General features: G+C 38.5%; 1 protein-coding gene across 3 annotated transcripts in view; it reads left to right on the top strand.

Annotated features, from left to right (window-relative positions):
• Window positions 1–25,594, top strand: part of cntln (centlein, centrosomal protein) — a 470,872-nt gene that overhangs the window by 87,540 nt on the left and 357,738 nt on the right. For all 3 annotated transcript variants that reach the window (XM_087995387.1, XM_087995398.1, XM_087995382.1), the window contains exons 7-8: window positions 9,130–9,267; window positions 25,026–25,184. In XM_087995387.1, the coding sequence (XP_087851513.1) occupies window positions 9,130–9,267; window positions 25,026–25,184 (297 nt within the window). The remainder of the gene's footprint in view (window positions 1–9,129; window positions 9,268–25,025; window positions 25,185–25,594) is intronic.

Here is a 25,594-nt window from a genome sequence, read left to right as displayed (position 1 = left end):
AAATTGCCCATAGTGTTAGGTGGATTAGTCAGGAGTAAATATAAGGGGGTGGGTTTCTCTTCGGAGGGTCGGTGTGAACTTGTTGAGCCGAAGGGCCTGTTTCCACACTGTAGGTAATCTAATCTAATCTAAATCTAAAGGGACAAAGGATAACCCTGGAAAATGCAGGCCTATCAATAACATTGGGAAAATTGATAGAGGCCATAATATGGGATAAGATAAATATACACTTAGAAAATAATAAGTTAATACTAGAGAGTGAACGTGGCTTTGTCAAGGGCAGGTCATGTTTGACAATAATTCTATTAGTTTTAAAATAGTGATAGAAAAGTATAGACCAGATCTAAAAGTTGAAGCTCTAAATTGGAGGAAGGCTAATTTTGACGGTATCAGGCAAGAACTTCGTGAAACTTGAAAGGGTTCAGAAAAGATTTACAAGGATGTTGCCAGGGTTGGAGGATTCGAGCTAGAGGGAGCAGTTGAATAGGTTAGAGCTGTTTTCCCTGCAGCATCGGAGGCTGAGGGGTGACCTTATAGAAGTCTATAAAATCATGAGGAGCATGGATAGGATAAATAGACAACATCTCTTCCCTGGGGTAGGTGAGTCCAGAACTAGAGGGCATTTAGGGTGAGAGGGGAAAGATATAAAAGAGACCTAAGGGGAAGCTTTTTCATGCAGAGGGTGGCACGTGTATGGAATGAGCTGCCAGAGGAAGTGGTGGAGGTTAGTACGATTGTAACATTTAAAAGGCACCTGGATGGGTATATGAAAAGGAAGGGTTAGAAGGGATCTGGGCTGGGTGCTGGCAGATGGGGTTAGTTTGGGTTGGAATATCTGGTAGGCATGGACAAGTTGGTTTAAAGGGTCTGTTTCCATGCTGTACATCTCTATGACTCTATGACAAGTTTAATTGAGTTCTTTGATGAGGTTTTTTGACATGAGCAATGGAAAAGAGTCATGTTGTGAATATTGTATATTTGGATTATCAGAAAGCATTTGAAATGGTACCTCATGGCATGTTGGTTATCAAATTAGAAATGTTTGGGATTGATGGGTCCTTTGCATCATGGATTAGAAGTTGGCTAAAAGATAGGAAGCAGAAAGTTGGTATAGATAGGCATTTCTCAGGTTGGAGACAAGTTGAAAGTGGTGTTCCACAGGGATCGTGTTGGGAGCTATGATTTTTCTGATGTATGTAAATGATTTGGAGATGAATGTGGAGGGTAAAATCTCTAAGTTTGCATATGATTCTAAGCTATGGAAAATATTGAATTGTGAGGATAATGCTGAGTAACTTCAGGCCAAATGGGCAGACACCTGGCAGATGTATTTCAATGAGGTAATGCATTCTGGTAGGAGAAACATGGAGAGACAATACAGGCAGATTTCACGTGCATGATTCTCTGAAGATGGCCAGGCAAGTTGAAACATTTGTTAAGAAGGTTTACAGGATCCTTGTGCTTACAAATTGAGGCATAGAGTATAAAAGCAAGGAAGTAATGCTAGCCCTCTACAAATCATAGATCAGACTATGTTTGGAGTATTGTGTTCCATTCTAGGTCACTTATTTAAGGAAGAATGTTAAAGCCCTGGAGAGAGTTCAAAGGAAATTTACCAGAATGATAACCAGGAATGAAGGATTTTAGATATATGGAAAGATTAAAAAGATTGGGCTTGTTCTCCCTGGAACGTAGAAGATTAGGTGACCTTATGGACAATTTTGACAGGGTAAAGAAGAATATTCTGTTTATACTCATTGGAATATCAGTAACTAGAGGTCACGCTCAAGATTGTCAGGAAGAGAGCTAGGAATGAGATAAGGAGCAACTTCTTTACTCAGAGTTGTTTGGATTTGGAATGCGCTGACTGGGAGTGTGATGGAGGCAGATTCCATATAAGGTTTCAAAAGAGAGTTGGACATATATTTTAAAGTGATGAAATTTGAGTGCTATGAAGATTGAGTTGGAGATTGGGATTGGTTGGGGACCTCATTTGGGAGTTAGCACAAACATAATGATTTAAATTACCTTCCGCTGTACTGCAAAATCCTATAATTTGATGTTTTGTGGTGTGATCACTGTTTTAAATGATTTTGAACAGATCTAGCATCGCAAAATGGGGCATTGTGGGCAACCAGCAGCAGCAAAATTATATTTAACCACAATCTGTTACCTTATGGCTTGGCATGTCCTCCTTTGTAACATTGCAATCGAATTAGGGGACCATTTCTGGTTCAATGAAGAATGCAGGAGAGCATGCCTGGAGCAGTGCCAGGGAAATCTAAAAATGAGGTGTCAGTCAGCCTATAAAAGGGAGTGTATTTATGTTTACATGCCCCTCACAATTTTGCAGCTGCATGTTGAATTTAAGTATGTAGTGATTGGAACAAGGTCAGCCAGGTGTACCTTACAGAATATGAGTTCCCAGATTGGAGCTGTTAACCTCGTCCAATTAGACAGTCTTGGCTGACAGGTGTAAACAGGAGTGTCAGGGGTTCTATTCAATCTAGGAGCTGGCTCTAAGCTAGCTGGGTAAGTGTCTTGTACTCTGTACATGGAAATAAATAGTGACTTGGTAACAGGATACCAGCCTTTGTGGAGTTAGTTCAAGTTAATACTTTGATAATGATACTTTGTATGCTTTGCGGAGCAAATCCTGTTTCTGTTCGAACTAAGGTAGACTATAGTCTTTGGTTCTCACATATTTTGCTCTAGCTGGTGTTTAGATTTTTCTTATGTTTACTTGCCTTTATTATTTCCTTGAATCTATTACCTTCCTTTTCCTTTTGGGATCACAAGAGAATTGCTGTGGACATTTGGTAGTAGGAACATCTCAAAACTTTTATAATAATTATGCACGATCTTACCATAAGATATTGAAGAAGAATTAGCCCATTCAGCCTTTTGAGTCTGCTCTGCCTATCAATCATGTCTGATTTATTTCTCAACCCATTCTCCTGCCTTCTCCCCATAACCCTTTATCCCCTCACTAATAAAGAAACTATCTATCTCTGTCTTAAATGGACTCAATGATTTGGCCTCCAGAGGTGTCTGTGGCAATGAATTCCACAGAGTCACCACCCTCTGGCTGAAGAAATTCCACTCTATTCAGGCTTCTCAGTATCCTGTAAGCTTCAATGAGATTTCCCCCTCATCCCAAAACCGTTCACACTATTCCAAATGTGTTTTATACAGCCTCAGCAGCACATACCTGCTTTTGTTTTCTATATCTGCTTCCCTACCCGTATCAACATTCCGGAGAGACTATTTCCTCTGCGACTCCCTCATCAGGTCCATGCCCCCCACCAGCCCATATCCCACTCCTGGCACCTTTCCCTGCGACCGCAGCAAGTGCAAAACTTGCGCCCACACCACTCCCCTCACCTCTGTCCAAGGCCCCAAGGGATCCTTCCATATCTGTCAGAAATTTACCTGTACTTTTACCAATGTCATCTACTGCATCCGTTGCACCCGATGTGGTCTCCTCTACATGGAGGAGATAGGATGCCTACTTGCGGATCGTTTCAGAGAATATCTCTGGGACACCTGCGCCCACCAACACCATCACCCTGTGGCTGAACACTTCAACTCCCCTCCCACTCCGTCAAGGACATGCAGGTCCTGGGCCACCTCCACCACCAAACCGTTACCAACCGACGCCTGGAGGAAGAATGCATCGTATTCTGTCTTGGGACTTTGCAACCACATGGGATAAATGTGGATTTCAACAGCTTCCTCATTTCCCCTTCCCCCACATTATCCCAATCCCAAGCCTCTAAATCGATTCTGCCCTCCGGACCTGTCTATCACTTCCTCCCGACCTATCATCTTCTCCCAACTATTGCTTTCTCAGCTACCCACCCCACTCCCCCCTCCCATTTATCTCTCAGCCCCGGCCCACAAGCCTTATTCCTGAAGAAGAGCTTATGTCCGAAACATCGATCCTCCTGCTCCTTGAATGCTGCCTGACCTGCTGTGCTATTCCAGCAAAACACTCTCGACTCTGATCTCCAGCATCTGCAGTCTCACTTTCTCCCTGTTGTTTTCTAGCCCTCTGCAAATGAATGCCAACATTGTATTGGCTTTCCTTACTGCCGATTGAACTGGTAAATTACCTTAAGGGAACTCTAGATTAGGACACTCAAGTCTCTTTGTGCAAGAGACTTCCGAAGCCTTTCCCCATTTATAAAATAGTCTACATCTTAATTTTGACCAAAATATGTAACCTTACACTTTGCCACATTGTATTCCATCTGCCATTTCTTTGCCCACTCACCTAGCATGTCCAATTCTTCTGCAGGCTCCTCACATTCTGAGCACTAGCTGACCCTCTTTGTATCATCTTCGAACTTAGCAACAATACCCTTAATTCCTTTGTCCAGATCATTAATATATATTGTGAATAGTTTTGGTCATACTAACCTCAGCATAACTCCACTAGTCACTGCTGCCATCCTGAAAAAGAACCCATTATCACTACTCCCTGCCTCTGTCAGTTGCCTAATCCTCTGTCTAGGCCATCACCTTGCCCTTAAAACCACGAGGTCTCATTTAGCAGTCTCTTGTGCAGCACCTTGTCAAAGGCCTTTTGGAAATCCAAATATATCATGTGCACTGGCCGTCCCTTGTCTAACTTGCTTGTGGTGTCTTCAAAGAGTTCTAACAAATTAGTCAACCATGACCTCCCCTTGATGAAGCCATGCTGACCTGCCCTATTTTAGCATGCAGTATCAAGTACTCAGCAATGGACTCTAAAGTCTTACCAACGAGTGAGGTCAGGCCTACGGTTTCTTGTCTTCTGTCTCCCTCTCTTATTAAGTACTTAAAGAGCCCCAGTTAAAATGATTGGACTAAAAAGTTACAAACCAGATAAGTGTTTTCTTTAATTCAACAAAATTTTCACTTGTGTGTACATTTGTGATACTTGTATAGACTTCCGCCCATTATTCTATACCATGTGTTGCAGATATGCTGTTACGTATGGATTTTTTGAACACCATTTTGAATGTTGAATCAGGTGAATCTCCTAATGAGTCAGACACTTGTAGACCACCTTCATTTTAATCTGTTGCATAGAAGTGGAGAATCACCAAATACAGAAGAGGCTCATCAAATCTGTACCGACTAAACTACTCCAAATCTATACTATTCCAGCTTTCCAGCACTTTGCCCATATATTATGACCTATGAATGTTATGACATTTCAAGTCTTCAAAATACTTATTAAAGATTTTTGAGGTTTTCCATCTCAACTTTCCTCTCAGGCACTTCATTCCAGATTCCCATCAAGTGTTTCCTGAAATCCCCACTAAATCTCCAGCCTTTCACCTTAAAATTATGCCCCCTTGATATTGACCCTTTAACTAAGGACATCTGTTTTCTGTTCACCCTATTGATGACCCTCATAATCTTGAACACCTCTGTCAGGTTTCATCTCAACCTTCTCTGCTCAAAAAAGAACAACCTAAGCTTATCCAGCCTTTCTTCATAACTAAGCTGCTCCATCCCAGGCAATATTCTGAATATCCTCTGCACCCCTTCCACTGCATTTGCACCCTTTCAATCATGTTACAAGAACTGAACTTAGTACTCCAGTTGTAGCTTATTCAAAGTTTTGTACAGCTTCAACAGAACCTCTCTGGTCTTATAATCTATGCTATGACTGATAAAGGCAAGTGTCTCCTATACCTTCCTAACTAGTCTTTTAAATTCTCCTGCCACCTACTGGCATCTGTGGAAAACCACCCCAAGATTCCTGTGTTTCTCTGAGCTTTCTTTGTCCTGCCATTCTTTGAATACTCTCTTGTCTTGTGACTTCCAAACTGCAACACCTTGTCTTTATGTTTAAATTTCATCTGACACTGAGTTGCTCATCTGACCAATCTATCGAGATCCCCCGTAACATGAGACCTTCTTCCTCACTGTCAATCTCTGGACAGTCTTTGTGTCATTCGCAAACTTACTTATCATCTGCCCCACATTTTCTTGTACATCGTATATCACAAAAAATAAGAGACTGAGCATTGATCCTATGGTACGTCACTGGACACTGACCTCTAGTCACACAAACAGCCGTCTACCATCACTCCCTTACTCCTATCACTCAGCCAGTTTTGGATCCAACTTGCCATGCTACCCTGGATCCCATGTGGTTTACTTTTTTTGTATCAGTCTCCCATGTGGGATCTTGCCAAAAGCTTTGATTAAACTTGTATAAACTATGTCAATTTCACGACCACCTTGAAAAATTCAATCAAATTCGGTGTTCTCCCCCTGACAAAATCATATTGACTATCCTTGATCAAACCTTGCCTCTACAAGTGGAGATTAATTCATTCCTTCCGAATTTACTCCATCTGTTTCACTACTACTGATGTGAGACTGAATGGTATTTAATTCCCTGCTTTATATCTGCCACTTGCTTGAAAAGTGAAACCACATTAGCTGTCCTTCAGTTCTCTAGTGCATCCCCTCTGGCCAGAAAGGAATTTAAAAGTTGGGTTAGAATCCCTGTAAATTCTTCCCTTGTCGCCCAGTGGCCTGGGTTACAACTCTGCTGGACCTGGGGATTTGTTTACTTTATAAGCCCACCAAAACCTCCAATACTTCCTCATCACTAAGCCAAAATGCTCAACAATTTCCCAGTTCCTCTTGCTGAATTCTGTATCTACGTACTCCTTGTCCAAAGTGAAGTCTGATGTGAAGTACTCATTTAAAACTTTACCAGTGCCCTTCAGCTCCACACACAGATTACCCCCTTGGTTCCTAGTGTGCTTTACTCTTCCTCTGGTTATTCCCTTCCATCTTGATGTACTTATAGAATATCTTGAAATTCTCCCTAATTTTATCCGTGAGTGTTTTTTCATGTATCCACTTTGCTGTCCTAATTACTTCATAGGGCCTCTGTTAATTTACTTCCTTTGTATCTGTTAAAACCTCTCTTTTCTTTCTTATGCAATCTGGAATATTCTTAGACATGCAGGGTCTTGTTGTTCTACATTGCAAATAACGTAGGAGTGTTCAGTCAGAAGGTAGGTCCCTTCATGCACACTTCCACAAAATATTGTCATGTTCTATTTGATGATCTGCAAATTTTACAAGACAGCTTGGGGATAAAATATAAAAATAGACTAGATTGAGATTCTTCAGCTTAAAATGAACAGAATGAAACATCAGTTCTGATTGTGGAGATGAATCAAGTCAGTCTGCGAGTAGTAGTAGATCTGATTTAAGCTTATTTATTCCTCTACACATCAATGATTTCTATTAGGCAATTGTGCAGCAAGTGAGCATTACCCTACAGTTCTGCCCATTCAGCTAAATAGGCTGCATCATGCCTATTGGATTCTGTGGTGATGATGAGAGAAAATTAAAACCGTACAAGAAATGAAGAGCAACCTTCAGAAGCACTTTGATGGCATTTGGGGCTTCATTTGGTTGTGGAAGCTTTTGCATAAGTGCAGTTTGAGGTTACATGATTAATAGTGACAGCAGGGGGGGGAAATAATTTTAGTGTAAACCGTTTCCCTATCCAAGCGAAGTGTTTTAAAATCAGTTAATAATTGCCTGGAAACAAAGGCATTTAATATTTGTTTCGCTTTCCATGTTTAAAACCCACTGTTTTGGACTTTGCACTTAATTGATGCATTATGAGCAGTATCAAATTGCAATCGTGTTGATCAGCATATGAATCTGGATGCTGTTCCAAATTAGTTATGCTTAGAATATTCAGTGACTCTCAAGTAAATACAGCATACCTTAATCAAGCTTTTCATTGATTGGACATGCTGACAGTCAAATCGACTAAGGCCTTTTCTAAATTTATCCTTCGTTACTTCATATATTGTGCTTGTCACTATTATTTCTTCCACGTGTAATACTTCATAATTATCTGTGCTAAATTACTGCTCACATTATTCAACTACAGATCTCAACAAGCTCATTCTTTAATTTCCTTCTAATTCAGCCTTTTTTGCTTTCTGGTACTATCTGCAACTTTAGCCACTTGTATTGAGTTTCTGTACCATGGCTAGTGATGGTAAATTTAAAAAAAAAATGCACTGATTCAGCTTCCACGTCCTGATATATCCTAACCCATTCTGCTGTTGCTTCTCTTATGAATGCATGTTATTTTCAGTCCTTTAACTGGTTTCTTGTGTTTTTTTATTTTATTCTGAATTTTCAGTGATCAGTTTAATTACTAAACATTGTTGGAGATTTGTCAAAAAGCTGTTATAAGTCATCACTTTTGGGGCATTTAGTTAAACCTGAGCAGCATATTTATATTACTAATGATCTTTCAGGTTTGATGAAAGTGATTCTGATCGACATGTAGCTGAAGTCTGGTCAGGACAGAGAAAATCTTGCACACAATATTTGCATGCAGAAGAAATTGTTTTTCTGACATTGAACAGGCATTTTAATATTGTATCTACAACCAATGGAATAGAGAAATAATAACATGAAGAATTCTGACATAATTAGAAAAGGTTGTTGCCAGGAATATCTGTTTTTTGATTTTATGAAGAAATAATGATCACATAGTGTTAGCTTTGAGGTTTATGTCAGTAGTCTCTCGACTTTTTTCACAGCCTTCCTTTGCGGGATGATATTTGGTCTCTATTCAGTACCTTCTCACAAAGGCAGTTGGGACTGCACGATTGAACTTGTATTTCACACAGGTGCAGTGTTGCAAAGTGTAACAACATATTTAATTAAATGTACGGAGGAACCTCGATTATCCGAATTTCGGATTATCCAGACAAGATTGCAAGGTCCCAATGTTTGACTAAACTGTGTTAACCGGCATTCGACTATCCGAACATTTGATTATCCAAACAAAATACTCCCAGCCCGAGGCATTTGGATAATTGGTATACAGTGTTGATTAAACAAGCTTTTTTAAAAGGTTGCTTTTATTTTGCTTATCAAATATATCATGTTGTATCTAAGGCCATAACAAATGACACTTTCAGAAATAATCTTCACAAATAAACTGTTGCTACACAAGAACAGCAGGCCTTGTCTTTTGGAGCTGATTAGTCTCCTTTGTGAAAATGTTCCGACTCTGCTTTATTGCAAATAATGGCTATATTTATTCTGTTTTTGTTTTGGTTATTTTGATACCAGTTATTGGAAGATGAGCTACAAGGAACCAGGAATCAAGTGAAAAACATGCACAACAAATGTAATGAGTTGTCATCTCACCTTGAGCATCAGCAAAGGGAACTGACTGTAAAGGATGGTGAAGTGATTAAATTGAGGCAAGTAGTTCGTTAGACCACTCAGTCAAATTAATTCAGTGTTGAGAAACCGAATATTGAAGTATAAACTGAAAATGCTAGAAATACTTCACAAGCCATGTAACATGTGTGGAGAGAGAAACAGAATTAACATTTCAGTGTTTTCATTAGAACCGTTTACCATTACTTTTTTTTAGTGTTGACTTGGCAACTACAAGGCATTTTGTGCATATCTGTTAGAATTTTCATCCATTCTAATAGTTGTAATGTTGTGTTTAACTTCTCACATTTTGGGAAGAAGCTGCACGACATCAGAAGATGTGTTTTTATTGTTGGTTGTGTTCAAGCACTTTGACAATAAGAGGCATTGATAATTTTCAGTCATTCAGTGTCTGGAATCAAAAACATTTCAGATTGGCAAAACATTTTAATTATTATTAAGTTTTGCAGAGCAATAGGAACACACAAAGACCTTGGTTAAAGGTTCAACGTGCTCCTAATTGAGCTTTATGTGACAGCATCTACATCTTGCCTGTACTGAAGCCATAGGATGAGTGTTGCATGTTTGAAAGGCTACTGAAAAATGGAAAACTCAAAAGAAAAAGCAGTAATAACTTGGCTGTTTCATTCATTACAATTTGTTCAGATCCAGTGCATTAATTTGTATAAAAAAGCTAGCACTCGCTGAGAAGTAGCATTATGTAAATGAGTTAAACCTGCAGTCAGATGTGATGAGACTATCTTTGATCAAATTTAACTATCGATTTTCATTGCAGATATTTTATACTGCTAATACCCTACAGCCAAACCATATTTTTATTATATTTATTCCTTTAAGAAGGTACTGACTGAATGTTACAGCATGTAACGAGAATGATGACTACACAAATGAGAACATGCATCTGTTTGTAGCTGAAGCATATGGACAATTATAATTCTCTTCAGAAATGGCATAGAGCATCATTCCACTCATTAGAGATTTATATGGAAATTGCTGTTACCAATCTTTTAACGTTGAAGCCATTCTAGATGTTGAAAAGCACATGAAACTCACTGATTCATGTTATAAGTGTTTAAAGTTATCTTTCTAACACCTCACCTCCACAAAATGTCTAATAATGCTAACTTTGGAAATTAAGTGTGTTTGCAAATTTCCAGATTGATGTATGATAAGTATGTTAATAGTTTAGTGTCAATGGTGCTTCTAATTAAGCATTGAATTCAATTCTCCAAAGACAATATAGTTTTTTGAAAGGGATATTGGGATTGACAACTTTATTATGGGTTTTTTTAAAGACGCAACTGGTTGGATAGATCAAGAAGAACTAGAAACTTTTGTATGCTGGCTTTACAGAAAGTATTAGATAAGGACAAGATTAATACGTAGTTGGGGCAGTATATTACCATGGATCAAGAATTATTTAATAGATGGGAAGCAGAGAGTAAGCGTTAAGATAAATGGGCATTTTCAAATTGGCATGATGTATCCAATTCAGTACTGCAGGGGTCAGTGCTAAGACCCGCAGCTATTTTTAGTCTATGCTGATGAGTTAGACAAAGAAATGGAGTAAAGTATCGACATTTGCTGACACCACAATACTGTCTGAGAATGAGAAGGAGAACACAAAGAGATTGCAAAGAGACATAGATTAAATGATTGGGCAGAAAGGTAGCAGGAGAAATATAATTCCAAGATGTCTGGGGTTATTCACTCCGTTAGTAAGAGTTTAACAATTGAGTTGGCATGAGTGCGCTATTGCTATAGCCCTCACCACTCCACAGTTGCAACATAAAGTAAAAATATTTTACCTACAACCCGATATGGCCAATCTTATGTTTTCTGAATATTAGATTGAGAATGAAGAGATACCTCAACTAGGTTTCAATGTCAAATTATCAATTTATTATAAAATAAAGCCAGTCAATGAACATATATAGTTCATGAATATTATATTCATAACATTAAAAAAAGCAGTGTTTACTCCTGTAAATAACCCAACACACATATGCACACACATTTTGGGTAAAGGGCAAAATGGATTCCTTTCAAAAATTAAGAATTTCAATAAAGACAAAAAGCACTTTTTGGCCAATGATGGTTATTCTTAAAGGCAAAAAGAATGAGACACAAACGTTCTGCAGTGTACATATGGTCAACTCACTAATCATGCCTGATTATCTCTGGGGTCTTGGCAGACACAACTTGCTCAGGAAATGCCATATGAAAAAGAGTTTCCAGTTACTCATCCAGAAGAACAATTAGGTTTCAGCTTGATCCCATAGCGTGGTATTTCAGAAACAGAAGACACAAGTTGAACAGCTTGTTCTATAGCAGACTTCCTTCAACTAAAAGTCCAAAATGCAAATTCAAAACCTGAAACACTGTTCAGACGTAACATCTGAAACACTTGATCATAAAATAGTCTCTGATCAAATTTTCTCTGAATTGAGCTCAAACAACCAAGAAAAGCAATTATCTGGAACTGTGTAGCCTTCAAGAAATGCCTTATTCTAATAAAAAAAGATATGTCTTTTCATTGACATTTTAAAAAAAATTATTGGTATTTTCACAATCTATCAAACTCATGTCCATAAAAATGATTAAGTATAAAGTGTCTTCATAACAGCAGAAAACCTGGCAGGGTGTAATCTGAGAGTTTTTTTCTCTAGCTTGGGAATTCTAGAACATAGGTGTACAACAATGTAGAGTGTTCGTCTATCTGGGAATAAAAGGGTATGGGAATTGGTGGGAAAGAGAAGTTTGAGCTGAAATGGCCATTTGGTCTATTTTTCTCTTTTTTATTATGTTATGAGAGTTTTTCATTTTTTGAATTGCATATTTAAATTTGGCACTGACAGCTTTCAAACATAGTAGCATTCTTATTTTGGTACTACTGAACTTCTGCCTTTCAATATATAAAATCGGATCATGCTAATAAACATATTTTTTCATTGCATCCGTTCTTGTAAATCAGATTGATCAAGGCCATCCATAGAGGAAGCTGTGAATTAGATAATGTAAAGGGTAAAGGTACAGTAGTCCCAGAAGACCACAAGGTTGCTCTCCCTATAGAGAGAGATCACTGGTGGAGAGTTTAACCTGGGAGTCACCATGCCTCAGGTGACAGGTGATGTTGAGAAAGCCGGATCTTCATTGTAACCTCAGCAGGTACTGGAATGAATGGGAGGTGATGTAAAAGGACTGCAGCCTATTAGGTTTTGTAGCTGGTATCTATTTGGGCCAGTCATGTTTAATATCTGTATGTTTCTGTCTTTTAATGTAGATGCAATAAATTGGACTAAGCATGAAGTTTCCTGTTCTATAATTGTGTTGCATTTTCAAACTAATTTTAATGTTAGAATCAGGCTTCAAAAAGAATTTATAGCAATCTATTGCTCAATGAGAAATTGCTAATATTGTAGAATGAACTTTGTAACACCCTGTAAATATGCGAATAAAAAGTTCTTTGTGGATAGATAGTCATCCAGTGAGTTGGCAATCTACCTATCCAACATCTGTTTTCACTTGACCATGACAATGTTTTGCTGGACCTGATCCAGGGAATCCTGTGTAATTGGGATAGAATTCTGGAAGTATGTTTCCTTCAAGTAAAACTGTGTCATAGTTGAAGACTGTTAATTGTGATGGTCTGGTTGAAACACAGTTGTCTCATTTATCAATTGTTCCATGTAAACAAAATGAATATAAACAGATTTAATTGAAACATTTTCCCCATATAAAGAAGTGTCCTTATTAACCATGTCATCATTTGTCATCAAGCATCAATTCTAAGAAAATGCAGCACTATTTCCTTCACATAGAACACATGAACTCACTTTGTAACCTGGTATTCCAGCCAATGTTTATGCCTCAACCACCATCACTGGAAGCAGATTATCTGTTTTTTGTGGAGTTTGCTGTGCATAAAATTTGTTGCCATGTTTGCTACATTCCAATAGTGACTATACTTAATTAGCTGTTGAACACTTTTAGAATGTCCTAATGTTGTGAAAAGTGCAATACAAATGCAGGTTCTTCCTTTTTTCTTCTAAAGATGACAATTGAATAAAAACTCCTAAGACCAACCAAAGAATCATTTTCTAGTGCATTTGTTGACAAAATACATCCACTGAAGAATACTTGTAAAAATACATAAACATATGTACAAAAATGTTTGTATTGCATGGATCTTAATGTGAGAGGATGCGTATAGCTCAACTGAATTTAAAACTTTAATTTTGCTGCCATCTACAGAAGTGATATAACCTCTAAGTTTGTGAATTAAGTCAGCTGTGAATGTTAGAATTTTACAAGGTTTGGTCACTGTGCACAGTATAATAGAGGGTGTGAAATGTTGAAAATGGTGCACCATTTAGCTTTAATTGGATTTGGTTTCAGATATTATTATGTTGTATTCCGGTTTTATGTGATCATCATTTTAGTAACTTTAATTAATTTATTTTCAACAATTTGATACTTCAGAAAGCAAAAAAAAAGTGATTTGTCAAATATTAAGTCATCTTAGATTGTCTGTGTTAAATAGCAGTTATGTTGTTTATATTCTTTGCAGAGTACAACAATTTTCATATGCAACACCCAAAAACAAAATTTGCAGGAGAAACTCAGCAGGTCTGGCAACATCTGTGGAGAGAAGTTTAGATTGTGAAGAATGTTTTCTCTCCACAGATATGCTGCCAGATGTGCTGAGTTTTTCCAGCAATTTGAGTTTTGGATCTCCAGCATTTGCAGTTCTTTGTTTTATTATGACAATAGTTTTGATTCGAGTTTGTTTATTCGGATTTTGTAAGAAAGGAGATGAAAATTGTTTAATTTAGAAGCATGCAAAGAAATGGATGCTATCTTCTACGGCAAGATGCAGTTGATTTTGTAATATTTTTAATATTGTGATGCGAGACACGACGAGTAAAAAATGATACCTGTCAAAAAATATTCTTGGCTATGTCCCTATATTCCATTAAAACATTTATCATAATTTGGAATATCCTGGAATATCCTTGTTTATTGAGCACATGATTAGAAGTAAAGAATAAAAAATTGAGAATTTTTTATATTTAAAATTTGTAGTATCTGTTGTGACATTTCTCTTAGTTTGGGACAATGTTGTTTCTGATGGTTATTGAAGTGCTTTGTAGTCAAGATGTTGGTTTGTAGAAATATATCAATTTCGCCAAAGAAATAGAATTCTCGTGTAATAAATGTGTCAAAAGTTAATGAAAAATGTATAGCTTCATGATTCCTTTCCAAAATACAGTACAAATATATCTTCTACAGCAAAACTTCATGAACATTGATGGACAGGTAAAGATCTTCTGCTTCATCCAACCTTCACCACATACTACTACAGCTATACATTGTGCATCATTATATAGAACTGTCACCCCACCTAAAATTCTCTATTCTGGGGAGGGGCAAAACTACAAATTAAAATCCCAAGATGGTGTAGGGGAAAGAAATCTGCAAAACATGTTTCTGACCCTCTTGAGTAATCAGAACTAGCCCAGGAGACCACACTAGTCCTCAATTTCTGGCAGTGCTGACCTTTTTGTAAGAAGGATCTGCATGCTAACCAGACATAGATTTTTTTTGATTATTCACATGATGTGGGCATTGTTGGATAAGCCAGCATTTGCTGTACATGCCAAATTGACTTGGAGAATGTGGTATTGGCCTGCATTCCTGAACAAATAAAGTCAGTGTGGCATGGGAGAACATCACAGTGCTTCCTGCAATTTCTTCAGTGTATAATGGAGGTGGTGCACAGTGCTGCCTCTGTGTGTCAGTAGTGAAGGAAGTAAATATTGAAATTGGTGGATGGGTTGCAAATCAAGCGGGCTGCTTTGTCTTGGACAGTGTCATGCTTCTCAAGTGTTGTTCGACCTATAATCAACGAGACAAATGGAGAGAATTCTGACATCCCTGACCTGTGCTTTGTCAACAGTGGAAAGCATTTGGAGCATAAAAAGGTTAATTAGTTGGTGCAGAATTTCCAGTCTTCGCCCTGCTATTGTGGCATGCAGCTGGTCCAGTTCAGTTTTTGGTCAATGGTGTCACCCAGAATGTTGATAATTGGTAATTCAGCAAAGATAATGACTTTGAATATCAAGAAGAAATGATTATATTCTGTCTTGTTGAAGATGATCATTACCTGGTATTTGTGTGAAGTGAATCTAAATTGCCATTCATCAGTGCAAGCTTGGATGTTGTCCAGAGCTTTCTGTTTGCGAATATGTAGTGCTTTAGTTTATGAGCTGTCATGAATGGTGTCAAACATTGCCCTGCCATCAGTGAAAATCCCCACTCCTGACCTTGTGATAAGAGAGAAAGTCATTGTTTTTGCAGCTGATAACAGTTAGACTTGGGGCACAATCCTGAGGAATTCCAGCAGAGGTCTGCTGGAGCTGAGGTCACTGACCTTCAACAATAGCAACAATATTCCGCTGGTTCTGGATATGTCTCCACACAATGGAGAGATTTCTCTCCTGATTCCTGTTGACTCTATGTGTAGTAAGTGCATTTGATGCCATTTTTTGTCAAATTGTGCCTTGATGTCAAGGGCAGACACTCTAAACTCTCCTTCTGGATATCAACTCATTTCTCTATGTTTTGATCAAGGTGTGAATGAGTTCAGGACTGAATGGCCCTGGTGGAACAAAAGTGATAGTCAGTGTATCAATTATTTTTCAGTAAGTGCTGCTTGATAGCTACTTACAACACTCTTCAACAATTTTGATTGGAATTTGTTTTGGACTTGTCCTGCTTTTCGTGGACAGGATATTTCTGCACAATGTTTCACATTGTAAAGTAGATGTAGGTGTTTAAGTTGTACTGGAACAGCTTGACGAGGGTCATGGCTAGTTCTGGAGCACAAATCTTCAAGACTATTGCTGGAATGTTGTCAAGGCTCATTGTGTTTGCAATATTCACTGCCTTCAGCTGTTGCTTCATAAAACATGGAGTAAATTGATTATATGAAATCTTATTATGTTTTCCAAGTCCCCTGAAATGGCATTGACCCAGATTATATGACACCTATCAGTTCTTTCCTCAGCCTCAGCTGTCTGGACCTTCTGTTTTTGATCAGCCTGTTCCTAGCTGCAGTTCATTGCAGTTTGTAATTTAAAAATCTTTCCTCTATTCCTATATTTTTGACAATACATTTGTTAATGAAATCTATTATTCCTGCACTAGTTAATACATACTACTGTAATATGATAAAATTGCTATCTGAGAGCCTTCTTCATTATCTGTGACAATTTTTTTCATCTTGATCAAAGTAACGTGAATGCTTTATAGACCAGCAATTGTTCTCCAAGTGCTTGCACATCTACTCTATTATGTCTCTTGGCTTTGAATGGACTCTGCCTTGATGTGTTACTATATTCTTCTTAGCTCAGGAAGGTACTGTGCCTTTATTTTGTTTCTGACTGACATGAGGAATTCACCTGGGAGTAACCTCCCTGAATCCCCTGCATTTTAATAGTTCTTCTTAAGCACTTTGGTATGTTGCATGTCATCACATTAATGAACTGAACCAAGTGGCTGCATTTTATTGGGTTATTCATATTCTATTTACATCAGAAGTCATGTCTTTATGGTAGAAAGCCATGGACTGAGCTTGCTGCTGATCACTTTAATGATGTATGTAGTATTGTCTGGGAAGTTAAAGGTTATGGCAAGCAGCCACGAAAGTGAAATAAGGCCACATTCAGATCATCCATGATTTTATCAGTTGGGGAGCAGACTTGATGGGCCAAATGACCTACTCTTTCTTATAATATTACGCATTGCAGTAAGAACATTAATGTGCTACTAGCAGATGTCTTTGATTTTACTGATCAGCCTCAGTTTGAGAATGAGGTGTAAATGCTCATAAAATTTGATTTGGTTGTTTCAAAAATTTGATGATTACCAGGACAAATTCATATAAAATGGAAGTGTGCTAGTTGTTATCTTGGACTCTGTCCCATCATTTTCAGTTTTGAAAAGATGTGAGATTAAGATGAAAGGATGTCTGAATGAGATTGGGTGGTTGACTGAAACATTTTCAAAGTTACTGAGCACAAGAGCAGCATGGCCAGCTGCCATATTGGAGTTTATCCAGTCGAGGTCAATGTGGTGATTAAGTGTCGGCATAGTCACAAGAAAAGGATGTGCTCAGAACGATTGTATCATTTAGTGTGCCTAGCAGCAACGAGGATAAACATCTGCACAACAAAATTATCTTTTAATGTATATTGGTCAGCTTCTAACACATACATTGATTTTCCAAAAAGCACCTAGGTTTCAAGCACTGGTTGATTTTCTGTTTGATTTATTATTCTACTGCTTTCCTGGTTCTTTGAGTTTAGTGACACAACTAATTATTATATAGTGAGGAACGGATTGAAATTTTATTTTTTGAGCTGCCAGTAGCGGCACCTTTTCCCTTATTTTAGATTATTAGTAAATAAGTAAAATACAATTCCAGCTCTATTATTCTACTCTCAATCATCTGCAAGGCGTTGGAAGGGGCCATTGACAGTGCTATCAAATGACATTTGAAAAGGAGCAATCTGCTTACTGATGTTCAGTTTGGGTTTCACCAGATTTGCTCAGCTCCTGACCATATTCTAGCCTTGGTCCAAACTTGGACTAAAGAGTTGATGCAAGAGGTTAGGTGAGAGTGACTGTCCTTGACATCACGGCCACATTTGACCAAGTATAGCATCAAGGAGCACAAGTTTAACTCGACTCCATGAGAATTAGGGGATTCGGGGCCAATCATACTCAACTATATCATTAGTGATCTTTCTTTCAACACAAGGTCAGAAGTAGGGATGTTCACTGTTGATTTCATAATGTTCAGAGCCATTCTTGAAGACTCAGATACTGGACAACATTCAGGCTTGAACTGTTAACATGGTAAGTCACGGTTGCTTCATACAAGTAATAGGTAATGACTATGTTCAACATGAGAGAATCCAGCTGTTTTTCCATGATGCTCAGTGGCGTTATCATGCTGAATTTCCCACTAAAAACATGCTGGGGGCGATCATTGAGCTGAAACTGAATTGGACCCACTGTGACACGAGTAAGGCAGAGGCTAGGCATGATGTGGTGAGTAATCCACCTTCTCACTCTCCAAAACCTGTCTACCATCCATTAGGCACAAGTAAGGAGTGTGATGGAATACTTTACATATCTGGAAATGTGTTGCTGGAGAAGCGCAGCAGGTCAGGCAGCATCTAGGGAACAGGAGAATCGACGTTTCGGGCATTAGCCCTTCTTCAGGCTAATGCCCGAAACGTCGATTCTCCTGTTCCCTAGATGCTGCCTGACCTGCTGCGCTTCTCCAGCAACACATTTCCATCTCTGATCTCCAGCATCTGCAGACCTCATTTTCTCTACTTTCATATCTGGCTAGTGCAACTCCAACAACTCCAACAACAAGCTTGACATCATTAGGGCAAAGCAACATGCTTAATTGGCACTCTATCTGCCATCTCCATTACTGACTCCCTCCACCATTGATGCTCCGTTACAAAGTTTTGCACCATCTACACGATGTGCTCACCAAACTCCTACGGACAGCACCTTCCAATTCCATGGCCGTCTTGTCATTGAGAAGGAAAAGGTCAGCAGATGCATGGGAACAATATCACCTGTAAGTTTCCTTCCAAACTACCTGCCTTTTCTGACGTGGAACCGTATCATTATTTTTTCACTGTTACTTGGTCAAATTCTGGAATAGCAATTTTCTCATAGCAATGTGGCTGTCTCTAAGCTCCAAAGAGAGCAGTAGCTTAAGAACATGCTCACTCCTCTTTATTCCGGCCCAATTTAGAATGGGCAACAAATTCTAGCCTAGCAAATGACATCCACATCCACTGAATGAATTTTAAGATAAGTTTGCCAACTAACTTATTTTTACAGAGTAAATGGATTCAACCCATTTTATATTTATTCTTTCCCAGGGTGTGTGCATCGCTGACAAGGCTAAAACTTAGCTCGTATGCTTAATTACCCTGTGAGTGTGTTAGTAAGGTACTTTATTAAAAACAATTGAGTAACTTGTGTAAGCCATTTCAGAAGTTTTTTGACTCATCCACTTTACTGTGGATTTGGAATCACATATAGGCCAGACAGGATGAGGGTGATAAACTTACTCAGGGAAAATGTTGCAAAGACGAATCTCATCCCCAATGTAGAAAGTTTCTTCATCACCATTACTGATATAGTACTTATATTTTTCTTAGATTTATTTAGTTAATTAAATTTAATTTCCCCAGGAGGCATGTCTCTGGGCTGTTATCGCTGATGTCTAGATTACTCGTTCTGTCATACGTCTGTTATGCTGTCATACCAGTGATTGATCAGTATTATTTCCCAAAGTGCCAAATATTTAAATATAATTTCTTACAAAATATTTTTCTATCTAGCATTTATACTTGCCTTTATCAGTGGTGGCATCAGTTGTAAGCACAGAGTGTTATGCTGGAACTATACAAAATTTTGATTAGACCACATTTGGAGTACTGTTTACAATTCTATATACCAATGGAGGAATCTGATTGCATTGGAGGAGTGCAGAGGAGATTTAACAGAACATTGTTGGGGATGAACAGCTTAGGTTTAAAGAGAGGCTGAATAACCTCGGTTTGTTTTCTTTACAACAAAAAAGGCTGAGAGGCGACCTGATTGAGGTGCATAAAATTATGAGGGATCTGGACAGGGTGGATAATTAAAGAGTCAGTAAGAAGGCAGCATCCCCAACCCAAGGAAAAAGATCTTTTGCTATTCACCTTATCTATGGTCAGCATGATTTTATAAACCTCTAAATGCTCACCCCTCAACCTCTTATGCTTCATTGAAAAAAGTCCCAGCTTATCCAGCCTCTCCTTATAACTCAAACCCTCCAGTCCTGGCAACATTCTGGTAAGTCTTTTCTGTCCCCTCTTCAATTTAATAATATCCTTCCTAAAGCAGGGCAAGCAGAACAGTACACAGTACTCCACAGGCCTCACGAATTCCACGTATAACCGCAACATGACTTCCCAACTCATAAACTCAGTGGTCTGAGAAATGAAGGCAATTGTTCCAATGACTTGTTTACTGCTTTGTCTACCTGTGATGCAACTTTCCATGAACGATGCATTTGAACCCCCAGGTCTCTGTTTGACAGCACTACCCAGGACTCTACCTTTTAAAACATGGACAAGCACTTGAAATATTATAATGTTCAAGAGAACGGGCTGTGCTGGAAAGTGGGGCAAGTGTAAATTGAGTAGTTTTGTTGGTGCTGATTTGATGCGTCTGTGCATGATTGCTTTTGTTTTCTGTGAAAGAAATTTTATTTTTTGCTGTTCAATAAATTATGCTCAATAAGTATATATTAGCCACAACTTTACATCATCACATGAAATTGAAACATATTTAGATCAGCATTGAAACTGTATAAACAAGACTTTGAAATACAGTCATTATGCTAACTACGTTAAGATAAACTTAAGTATATTGTAGAGGGCCCAGGACATACCAATGCACGTGCAATCTCGGATCTTGGAAATAACATGGTTGTTCCGAAAGATTTTAGAAAAGAAAGTCATGAATACAGTTTTGATTCCTTTTTTCAGAATGAGAATCTTTTGAGAGGTGATGAAGTACAATGGTGATCAATTAGAAATGTTTTTGATTGGTGTTTAGAGACTGTGAAATGTATTTGAATGTGTAATGTTATTTTGTAGGGCCTTTTGCTTAGTATTTAAATAAGTGTTAGAGCCAGAAAGAGATGTCAATTAGAGTCATTTTTTTTATTAGACACATCAAAAGTTTTCCTATCCAGCAAAAATTTTCAAAACATACTTTGTTCGGTGGAATTGTTGTGTTCCTACATCTACATCCACAACAAGCAATAATAGATTCTTTCAATAGCTATCTAAAATGTATGATTTTTGAATATTGAAGGAATAAAATCAATTCGATGCATACAATGTTTATATTTATGAAAGGAAATTAATTGACTTTCACTCGATAGTGCAGAAGTGTGTCTCTCTTTTCAGCAGTATGTATATGTCTCATATGCATCAGGACAAATGGAACAATACCAAATTTTAAATGGTCAGAACGATTTCTATTACAGGAGGTAGGCTAATCGACTCCAAATGGTTTTGCTGTGGAGAAAGTAGTGAGGACCAAGATGCACCCCAAGTTCATTGACAACATGTTCTGCTCCATGTCATTGTTTACCCTATCTTTGGCATCTCAAAATCTCCTGGACCTCTGGACCTGAAATGTACCTGGTCTAAATAGCTTAAAAGTTTGAAGAAAAGCTTAAGCAAGATGTTTCATGGTTCCATTGTGCAGTGGCTACGAGTGCCATTTTCCACTTATAGGATGGTGTGGTCAATGTAAATAGATGTTCTTTCTACCACACAATTAAGCAATGTCATGCATGAATATCCATGCCAGTGTGATGACAGGTACGCAGGCCATATATCCCAATGATTGAATCAAACAGCATGTTCCTTTAGTTGTTCTAAATAGGCACACGATACTCAAACATGCCTTACATGGAAAACCTAAAATCAAACAATCACTGTTAGTGCTGTCCCACAATTAGGCAGCAGTTGCAGAACCATTCTGAGTGAGATAACAGCTTTTATAATAACTGATAAGTCGATCAGTTGAGCTCAAATGCGGCTTATTTATACTTGTTTGAAATGACAGAATGCCCAGAGCACACGGTCCTCCCATGAATCTATCATATTTACTGTTTGCAGGAGACTTTTGGTTTCTCTACAAGGAAATTTTCACCTGGATTTGCCACTGGCCAATTGTTATTTTCGCATAGATATGAGTCGCGCGTGGTGACCCTGCAGAATTCCCATCATAGCACATTCCAAAGGATTTATCTGGGAAACTGAATTTTCCTCTGAGCAGTCCCTCTTTGGAACCCTCTGAAAGTCCCCATTTAAATTGGACAGTTCCGATGAAACTAAGTGAAGTAGCTATTTCGGAAAAATATGTAGTCTAACTCCAGAGTCATGACACAATATAGGTCATACATTGCACACACCCCCAACCACATCTCTCCCAGGCCCTTGCACAACCCCCACCTGACACGGCCCACAGGATATGACCTGACACTCTTTCTGGACACGATCATACCCTCATCCACTGCCTGACCTGATGCATCCTCTGATACCACTCTCCCCCTGCCAGCAGACCTGATCTCCAAACTTTACAGATCTGAAAACCTGCATCCACACCCTCAAAATGGATGCAATCTTCCCATCCATTCTGATTGAAATAATGCATCACTTGGCTTGCTACTTACATCCTGGCATCTGACCCACAAGGCACTCTACCTGCTATCCATTTAGCATCTACAGACCTGGTAACCTACACCTTCCACAGCTGTCACCTTGCCTCTTCCTTATATGGCATCCTAAACCTGTTATCCTGCACCCTTCTCAGTTGGCACCTTACTTACCTGGCACTCTAAAACCCTATTCATCTGGCATCATACCCTCCCAGCACCCTAACATCACATTTATGTTACCTATATAAAGCTTGACAGCAGCTGTCAACTTAAAATTTCTGAATACTGCAACAGCTGTGAAAACGTTTGTGGTTTATCTTGTTTGACAGTTCTGCTTTACAAAAGAACTGTCAGAATGGAAATTGGCTTTAGATTTTTGAGGTAGCCCTAGGCAGAATTTCCTCTCCGAAATGCAGAGTTTCTTTCTTCCATAAAATGAAGAATCTGAGTAACAATCTGCCAGAGATTGTGATTGCCAGTCTTTGGAAAATCCAGTCCTAAAATACTACATGAACAGAATGACCAGGAGATCCAGGAGGGACTAAAGTGCAGGCACATGACGTTCATGAACTGCAAGATTCACCAAAACCCAAAGGAAAGAAGGTCTACAAACAAATGTGCAACAAGAATCTGAAGAAAAGGTGGTGGGTGGAAGGAGGCATACAAAATTCAGCAACTCACTGACAGTCATGATGTGCATGAATTCTTCAGTACAGTCAAGACCACAATGGCTCTAGCACCCAAGAGCCTATTCCACTGAGAGCTGAGAATGCAGTGGCACTCATTAAGGACACAGGCAGTCAGCATTTGTTAGAAGAAACACTTTGAATATCTGCTCAACAAGAACTTCATCCTGAACCTGAGTGGTCTTGACTGTTTTCCACAGAATTCTACCTGCCACCATTTTAGAGAACCCCATCCTGTCATGAGGTTGAAAAAACTATTCAATAAGGTTGTCAGTGCGACCAGAATCCCTGCTGCAATATGAGAGGTAGGCATTCCTGGCACTCGAATCTGAAAAAAGGTTCTTGAGCTGTCGTAATTGTAACTATTTTCAAGAAAGGAGATAAGATTGATGGCAGTATTTACAGATTGTAGTATGACTGTCCACCACAGGGAAGATTATTGCAAAAATGGTCCTCAATAGCATCCTTCTGGTGGTTAGTTTCTACCAGAGTCACAATGTGCATTCCCCTATCAATAGCCTCAATGGACATAATCATTGAAAATGCTGTGAGCATTTTCAAACTCTATACATGGCCTCTTTGATCTCTACCAGCATTCCCCTCCCACACATATGTGCCCGTTATTTATTAAGTTCCATGGTGAGCTACTGGACAATGTGGATGAACTCTTATCGTTTCAAATTCAACTTTTTGCCACTTCAGTCTTTGGCTACCTGGGGAGCAGATTGTTTGATGATAAAGACCTTATATCTGGAACTGATTATGTCAGACAGAATGACATTGTAACTACATTTCTCTATGCTTTGGAGATATTGACAATGTACAGCCGACATATGGAGAGCTATCGCTTGCGATGTCTTTACAAAATGTTGCCAATTGAATGTCAGGATGAACACTCCAGTATCAGTGTTCTCTTTGCTGCTAGCATCTCCAGCACTGAGGCAATGACATCAGTTATGGTCAATCAGTTGCATTGAGTGAACCACGTTGTTCATATGCATGACACAAGACTTCCAAACAATCTCTCCACTCCAAGCTTTGGAGGAGGCCAGAAAAAATGCCTCAAGGACATCTTGAAAGACTTCCAACTCTTGCCCAAAACTTCCCAAATTGGAGAAGATGTATGTGACGGTCAACCATTTCAACCATCCCCAAAACATGCCTGGTGGAGGCCAAATGTGAACAGTGGAAGAAACGTGGGAAAACCTGAGTCTTTTACCCACCTTCCTCATTTACTACCATTTGCCTGAACAGTTTTCTGATGCGGCTTTGGACTATGTCGTCAACTGAGGAGCCACAACTATGGAGTGAGAAAAAATCCATCCTCAGCCTTGAGGAACAGCCTAAGAAGAAGCAAGAAGTGATATTCATTCATATGTAGGGGCATGTTTTCTGCAAGCAGAAAAAACATGACTTTTTAAAAAAATCATCTAGCATTTTGTGGAGTCTGTAATTCCTGCTTGCTTTCTCCATAGCAATGCTTGCTCAATCCGAATTGGCTGACCAATAAGTCAGCACTTGTTCGCCTATAGTGTTAATGTGGTCATTTGAAATTTAACATTTTCGTGTTTGTTCTGATGTATATGACAAAAAAAACTTCAGCAACATTTCTTATATTTCAACAATGTTTAAACTGAGATGGTAGCAGAAAATGTTTTGGTCATCCGGATAACAAGGCTGATGCCACATACTTGGATTGTTGAATTTCGGATTGGCCTTCCCTATTTTGCAACTGTCAGTTGTCTTTTTATCTTTTCTTTGCAAATAACAGGAAGGAGTTACAGGATTTACAGTGTTTATACAAGGAAAGCATTGAACATGCAGCCCAGCAAGCTGAGGTCATCCAGCAACTACAAGCCCTCAACCTGGATACGCAGAAAGTCCTGAGGAATCAGGAAGATGCTCATGCCTTGGAGTCTAGGTCTTATCAAAAGGTATGTGGTACAATTTGTATAAATAAAACAAATTTGAAAATGTTTAAGAATTATAAGGTGTTTGGCAAATCACATGATGGATTTTCAATTTCATAATATGGGGTTAATGTGATGGACAGATCACTTTTTTTATTGTAGGCCACATCTAATTTTTATTCCTTTCAGTTCATTGGAACTTGATCTCCAATCTGTTCATAAGATTAAATAATTGAACTCCTGAATTGATATTTTTGTAAAAACAGTATCTATTTTTAAAATAAGCACTTAAGTAATTCTAACTTACACCAACAATTATTTTGAGATCAGTCTGATGAACTGAACTTTGTTCTTGAAAGTTAAAGCAGCATGTTTTTGCATCCCTTTGAATTGTATTGTTCAAATGTGTAGTGGTTTTATTAGAGAGAAAGATA

This window comes from Chiloscyllium plagiosum, unplaced genomic scaffold, assembly GCF_037043375.1.
Source record: "Chiloscyllium plagiosum isolate Xiang-an unplaced genomic scaffold, Cpla_swu_hap1 HiC_scaffold_2, whole genome shotgun sequence".
NCBI classification, from domain to species: Eukaryota; Metazoa; Chordata; class Chondrichthyes; order Orectolobiformes; family Hemiscylliidae; genus Chiloscyllium; species Chiloscyllium plagiosum.
This window is presented reverse-complemented; position numbering and strand designations above follow the sequence as displayed.